General features: G+C 42.9%; 1 protein-coding gene across 1 annotated transcript in view; it reads left to right on the top strand.

Annotated features, from left to right (window-relative positions):
• LOC129851598 (collagen alpha-1(II) chain) overlaps positions 1–7,165 on the top strand; it is a 79,905-nt gene that overhangs the window by 49,927 nt on the left and 22,813 nt on the right. Inside the window, exons 13-21 of the mRNA XM_055918208.1 lie at positions 1,612–1,719; positions 1,987–2,040; positions 3,325–3,423; positions 3,794–3,847; positions 4,679–4,777; positions 5,414–5,467; positions 6,093–6,146; positions 6,505–6,558; positions 6,929–7,027. Coding sequence (XP_055774183.1) covers positions 1,612–1,719; positions 1,987–2,040; positions 3,325–3,423; positions 3,794–3,847; positions 4,679–4,777; positions 5,414–5,467; positions 6,093–6,146; positions 6,505–6,558; positions 6,929–7,027 — 675 coding nt within the window. The remainder of the gene's footprint in view (positions 1–1,611; positions 1,720–1,986; positions 2,041–3,324; positions 3,424–3,793; positions 3,848–4,678; positions 4,778–5,413; positions 5,468–6,092; positions 6,147–6,504; positions 6,559–6,928; positions 7,028–7,165) is intronic.

The raw sequence follows: 7,165 nt of genomic DNA, 5'->3' as shown, positions 1-7,165 counted from the left end.
CTCTCTGTCTCTGTCTCTGTCTCTGTCTCTCTCTCTCTCTCTCTCTCTCTCTCTCTGTCTCTCTGTCTCTCTCTCTCTCTCTCTCTCTCTCTCTCTCTCTCTCTCTCTCTCTCTCTCTCTCTCTCTCTCTCTCTGTCTCTCTGTCTCTCTGTCTCTGTCTATCTCTCTCTCTCTCTCTCTCTCTCTGTCTCTCTGTCTCTGTCTCTCTCTCTCTCTCTCCCTCTCTCTCTCTCTCTCTCTGTCTCTCTGTCTCTGTCTCTCTCTCTCTCTCTCTCTCTGTCTCTCTGTCTCTATGTCTGTCTGTCTCTCTCTCTCTCTCTGTCTCTCTGTCTCTCTCTATCTCTTTCTCTCTATCTCTCTCTCTCTCTCTCTCTATCTCTGTCTCTGTGTGTGTGTCTCTCTCTCTCTCTCTGTGTCTCTCTCTATCTGTCTTTCTCTCTGTGTCTCTGTCTTTCTCTTGTATGTCTCCATCATTCTTTCGTCCTTCCTCTCTGATAGCTAAGTAAACCCTCAACATACTGGACAAGGTCCAAGAGTTTATAACCCCCCATGAAATACATACACAGTATGGAGAGCATCCCAAATTTCTTCCAGACGGTAACAGAGTTTGTAACTGGTCACAAGGGAGTCCTATTTATTTATTACCGCTCAACAATCCAGCATTAGGACTACCAATGTCCCAGGCAAGCAACAGAAAAGCATTTTATGATAGTTTCTAAAAGAAAATCAAGATGGCTTATTTAACATGAGAATTCATCAAAAATGAGGACCCCCCCCCCCCAAATATTGAATGCCAGCTTGGCTTAGAGAAAGTATTTATCAAGCTGCAGAGATCTTACTTAATGATAAGAGAGAACCACTTTCTCTTTTTGTTGAGTCTTCCCACCCAGCTTCACCTAACATCAGCATACTCTCGCACAGTTTCTCTCCCTTCTTAGTATATTAGCTATTAGTGCCCTCAACCTCAAGTCATCTTGTAGTACAATCTTTCAATTGAATTGATTGATTTTAGAGATGAGGGATATTAAATCAAATCAAATGTATTCATAAAGCCCTTCTTACATCAGCTGATGTCACAAAGTGATGTACAGAAATCCAGCCTAAAACCCCAAACAGCAAGCAATGCAGGTGTAGAAGCACGGTGGCTAGGAAAACTCCCTAGAAAGGCCAGAACCTAGGAAGAAACCTAGAGAGGAACCAGGCTATGAGGGGTGGCCAGTCCTCTTCTGGCTGTGCCGGGTGGAGATTATAACAGAACATGGCCAAGATGTTCAAATGTTCATAGATGACCAGCAGGGTCAAATAATAATAATCACAGTGGTTGTAGAGGGTGAAACAGGGTGCAACCTCAGGAGTAAATGTCAGTTGGCTTTTCATAGCCGATCATTAAGAGTATCTCTACCGCTCTTGCTGTCTCTAGAGAGTTGAAAACAGCAGGTCCGGGGACAAGGTAGCACGTCCGGTGAACAGGTCAGGGTTCCATAGCCGCAGGCAGAACAGTTGAAACTGGAGCAGCAGCACAGCCAGGTGGACTGGGGACAGCAAGGAGTCATCATCAAACTGGAGTATGTGATTAAATGTGATTACTGACACCCAGTTGTTTCTGTTTAGGGACCGTCCGGTCCCCAAGGAGCACTTGGCCCTGCAGGAGAGGAAGGGAAGAGGGGACCCAGAGGAGAGCCCGGTGCTGCTGGACCTCTTGGACCTCCCGGAGAGAGAGTGAGTACCACCCATGTTATCACCCGTGTTATCACCCCGTCAGAATACACACGGCCACCTATCATTCCAAAACCACTTGTCGAGGCGCTATGTTTTCTGTATGCCGTGAAACTGAGGAAATGACATGAACAACGGTCACAGAAAGGGCTGTCCGTTCCATTTTATATTCATCACACACGATGGTCTCACTCCCAGCGTTACATGTTGAATCTCTCTCTCTTCTTCTTCCTGACCTAACCCTGAACCCTGCTGTTGTTTTTTGTTTAGGGCGCCCCCGGTAACCGTGGTTTCCCAGGTCAGGATGGTCTGGCTGGTCCCAAGGTGAGCGTCACCATGACAACGTGGTACCAGGGGATGAGCTTATCGTTAAGGGAGGGGAAACTAACTGCTGTGGTACAGCAAATGAACAGGATACGTTCACATCAACTGAATAGGATACTCTAAAACTGGCAGGACTAGGGAGATAAATGATATAATACACGAGTCAGCAATGACTGTAAATCTGCAACCATGATGATCATGGCAGATAGACTTATCCACAGCACTGCAGAGTCATATACACAGTTAGCTGAGCATTTAATCCACAGTTAAACATCCTGTGCTTGAATATTAGTGACGATTCTTCCTCGCTGACTCAAATCGCTGATATATTGGAATCCTTAGGCAATTGCAACCCAATCTGACTAAATATTCTGTGACAATATTTAGTCACAGCTATGAATGACAGAAAATGATGAGTCACAAAGAAAGACAGAGTTTCTATTGGTGTCAATGGAGTCAACTGTAATTCCACTATTAACCACCAGAGGTCAGCCCCAACCTCACCCACACCACCAACTCTAGACCAGATGTCACAGACTGGAAGCATTTCATTTCATTATAAATGTAATATTATTCACTTTTTATTCATATTCATTAAATATAGTGAATGAGTCAGAAGGAATATTTTCTCAGTTCATCATGTCAAGACAATTGACCCCTGTCATTTTGACAAGTCATTTCCACGTCCTCAGAGGCCAGGTTGCCTAGCGTAGCCTCCGTGTAAAAGTGACTGCGGAGATAGATGGAGAGGATGTTATCCATCTAGAGATGAATTCTAACTTCCACTCAAGTCAACTTGATGTCAATGGGACTTGATGTCAATATCGACTTAAATGGAAGTTAGGATTCGCCCCGGAGTGACTGACTCACTGTCCTTCTGTAAAATAATCTAAAACCCCCATGATACTACACAAGATGACTATCGCAGGGAAAAAGATATAGGAACAAACAGATATCTGTAATGGTCTGTTGAGGTTTATTAAGGGACAAACAGACAGGCTTACATTTCAGTGTGCCACAGTGTCAGACACTTCCCTCAGAGCCTGTTCAGTTCATTTAACCTCCTAGTGCAGGGTCTACTGTAGCCTCATATAATGTGGCTGTGGAGATAGATGTGATTGGTTAATGTAGTGATTTGTTGATTCATCGATTGATTAATTGATTGATCTCCACTGAGTGACTGTATCATTTGACCTCCTAATACAGGGAACAACTGGCGTTGGTCTTAATTGATTGATTGATTGATATTCTCCATTGAGTAGCACATTTGTCCTCTTAATCCAGGGAGCCCCTGGCGAGCGTGGAGTCGGCGGCGTGTCTGGCCCTAAGGGAGCCGGCGGTGACCCTGGACGCCCTGGCGAGCCCGGTCTTCCTGGCGCAAGAGTAAGTTCCACTCCAATATCTTTCTGCCGTCTGTAACAGCGGTATGTATCCATGCAGTGGTAAGAAAGAATAGTTCTCCAAACTATGGCTCAATAAGCCAATACATTATCTCTGTAGTTTTTGACATCATCATATTGTACCTATGCTACCCCAGGTCTTTTGTGATTATATGTTACTGTAGTTTGGTCTGAAATCTCTAGCATCATGAAACATATAGACTCACATAGTGCAGCGGCTGCACTACCAAGACGTTGTCACTGGAGATTAGACTCACATACAGTTTACTTTAGAGTTTTGATGAGTCCCAGTTGGATTTCTCAGGTCTTTTAGGAAGTTTGATCGATATGTGTCTCTCTGCTTGTTCCTGCAGGGTCTTACTGGTCGTCCTGGCGATACTGGTCCTCAAGGCAAAGTTGGACCTGGTGTAAGTACGCTGTGATTGTTGTTTGTTTTGATCAATAACTGTAAAAAAATATATATGTTTATTTTTCATTTTTATTTTAAACATGATTTTTTAAACACTAGATGAATCAGTATTTTCACAGGACTCTGAGCAATGATTTATATAGACACTAAATGAATCAGTATTTTCACAGGACTCTGAGCAATGATTTATATAGACACTAGATGAATCAGTATTTTCACAGGACCCTGACCAATGATTTATATAGACACTAGATGAATCAGTATTTTCACAGGACCCTGACCAATGATTTATATAGACACTAGATGAATCAGTATTTTCACAGGACTCTGAGCAATGATTTATATAGACACTAGATGAATCAGTATTTTCACAGGACCCTGACCAATGGTTTATATAGACACTAGATTAATCAGTATTTTCACAGGACTCTGAGCAATGATTTATATAGACACTAGATGAATCAGTATTTTCACAGGACTCTGAGCAATGATTTATATAGACACTAGATGAATCAGTATTTTCACAGGACCCTGAGCAATGATTTATATAGACACTAGATGGCTGACTGGGTTTATATACATCATTGACTCTGACAGTGTAGAAAATCCCTCTTCAGGTGCACATGACTTGACGATTAACTTTCACATTGAATTCATGTGCAACTCTATCAAATATCCATCCAGACTTCCCAGTCAGACATTACTTTACGTTATTAGGATGTCTCATCTGCTGATGAAAAATGGGCTTCACAAATAAATGTGATTGCAAGATGAATTGATTGATTGATTGATCGATTGATGGACTGACCCTCCTGTGTTCACCATGTAGGGTGCTGCTGGTGAAGATGGTCGCCCCGGACCCCCTGGCCCTATGGGAGCCCGCGGTCAGCCTGGTGTGATGGGATTCCCCGGACCCAAAGGAGCCAACGTGAGTGTCACTGTTAGATTGATTGATTGATTTATTGGGTGTTTGATTGGTTGATTGATTTATTGGGTGTTTGATTGGTTGATTGATTGATTTATTTGGTGTTTGATTGGTTGATTGATTTATTGATTGATTTATTGGGTGTTTGATTGGTTGATTTATTGATTGATTTATTTATTGGGTGTTTGATTGATTGATTGGTTGATTTATTTATTTATTGGGTGCTTGATTGATTGATGTATTGATTGATTGATTGATTTATTGATTGGGTGTTTGATTGGTTGATTGATTGATTGATTTATTGGCTGTTTGATTGGTTGATTGATTGATTCATTTATTGGGTTTTGATTGATTGGTTGATTCATTCATTTATTGGGTGTTTGGTTGATTGATTGATTGATTGATTGGTTGATTGATTGATTGATTTATTTATTAGGTGTTTGATTGGTTGATTGATTTATTGGGTGTTTTATTGGATGATTGAGTGATTGATGTATTTTAGAATATGGAGATGATATATCTCCTGAGTAGGGCTCTACTCAGAGCTTGGACACTAGCTGCCATGGACAGTGTTGGTCTACTCTGCATACAGCTGGACATCCTTTGTGACTGACTGGTGGGTGTGTTTCCTGTGACTAGGGGGAGCCTGGGAAGGGAGGAGAAAAGGGACTACTTGGTGCCCCAGGTCTGAGGGTAAGTCATTTCTCTGTTGATCACCCAGACAGACTGCCTTATGGGTAGAAATGTGTCAGAGGTAACATACCTTATGCCCTCCGAGAAAGGATATAAATATGAAATGAATTCAGATTCAAACCAAATAGCCTGCTACCTTATTTTTAATGATATTATATATAATGTAAAATATGTAGAAAACACTGGTATTGTTAGGACACCATGCCACGTACTCAGTTTATCCTCAACCAGTAGCGATAATTACATCTATCAGTCATCTGGCTCCCATGGCCCCATGTATGGCCTCCACACTGGTGATATCTCTCTCTCTCACTTTCTCTCCTTCTCTCACGTCCCTCTCTTTCTCTCCTTCGCTCACATCCCTCTCTTTCTCTCCTTCTCTCACGTCCCTCTCTTTCTCTCCTTCGCTCACATCCCTCTCTTTCTCTCCTTCTCTCACATCCCTCTCTTTCTCTCCTTCTCTCACATCCCTCTCTTTCTCTCCTTCGCTCACATCCCTCTCTTTCTCTCCTTCTCTCACATCCCTCTCTTTCTCTCCTTCTCTCACATCCCTCTCTTTCTCTCCTTCTCTCACATCCCTCTCTTTCTCTCCTTCTCTCACATCCCTCTCTTTCTCTCCCTATAGGGTCTTCCTGGAAAGGATGGTGAGACCGGAGCTGCTGGCCCACCTGGACCTGCTGTGAGTATCTTTATCTGTCCAATCACACTCTGCTGCTGTGAGTATCTCTAGCTGTCCAATCACACTCTAAAACGACCTGATAACTCAAGCCTCCCCATAGACCCGGCTGGATATAATTATCAGTGTTCAACAGGTGTCGTTGTCAATTCACAGCTCGCTAACCTTTTTGATTTACGTTTCGTTGTGGATGTAAGATTGTATGATTATTGTAAGATGGAATCAACAAGATAAGACCAACTTGTTCACAATGACTTGGTTAGATCTGTCAATTGAATTTAAAGGCTCAATTCTTAATGAGTTTTTCACGGCAGCCCAGCCACAGCTATAATGCTCAGTGTTAACCCTTCGTTTACCACAGGGCCCTGCTGGAGAAAGAGGAGAGCAAGGACAGCCTGGACCTTCTGGCTTCCAGGTTAGTACCTGTTCACCTGTCTGTCTGTCTGTCTGTCTGTCTGTCTGTCTGTCTGTCTGTCTGTCTGTCTGTCTGTCTGTCTGTCTGTCACTCTGCGTTCACATGCTCCCATCATATACGGTATCATATAGACTACATGTGTCTAATCACATTGACATATAGACTACATGTGTCCAATCACATTGACATATAGACTACATGTGTCCAATCACATTGACATATAGACTACATGTGTCCAATCACATTGACAAATAGATTACATGTGTCCAATCACATTGACACTCAACTACACTTCGCAGGAGATAACAATAGCCACTTGGTTAGTTGATTCATTGATTTACTGATTGATTGATATGCTTCCTGTATACAGGGTCTGCCCGGACCTCCCGGCCCACCTGGTGAGGGAGGCAAGCCCGGTGACATGGGTGTTCCAGGAGAGGGTGGAGCTGCTGGTGTCACTGGACCCAGAGTGAGTTTAATGTCCTCCACCTCTCATCTCCCACACCTACAATGTTCATATAGCCAACTCCCATTATGGAGTTATGGAGGAACTCATATGGAGTAATGCTGAGCAATAACATGAACCATCCATCCCTGTCTCTTTTCT

The sequence above is a fragment of the Salvelinus fontinalis genome, chromosome 3, assembly GCF_029448725.1.
Source record: "Salvelinus fontinalis isolate EN_2023a chromosome 3, ASM2944872v1, whole genome shotgun sequence".
Lineage (NCBI taxonomy): Eukaryota > Metazoa > Chordata > Actinopteri > Salmoniformes > Salmonidae > Salvelinus > Salvelinus fontinalis.
Note: the sequence above shows the minus strand (reverse complement) of the source record. Positions and strands in the feature narration are given on the sequence as shown.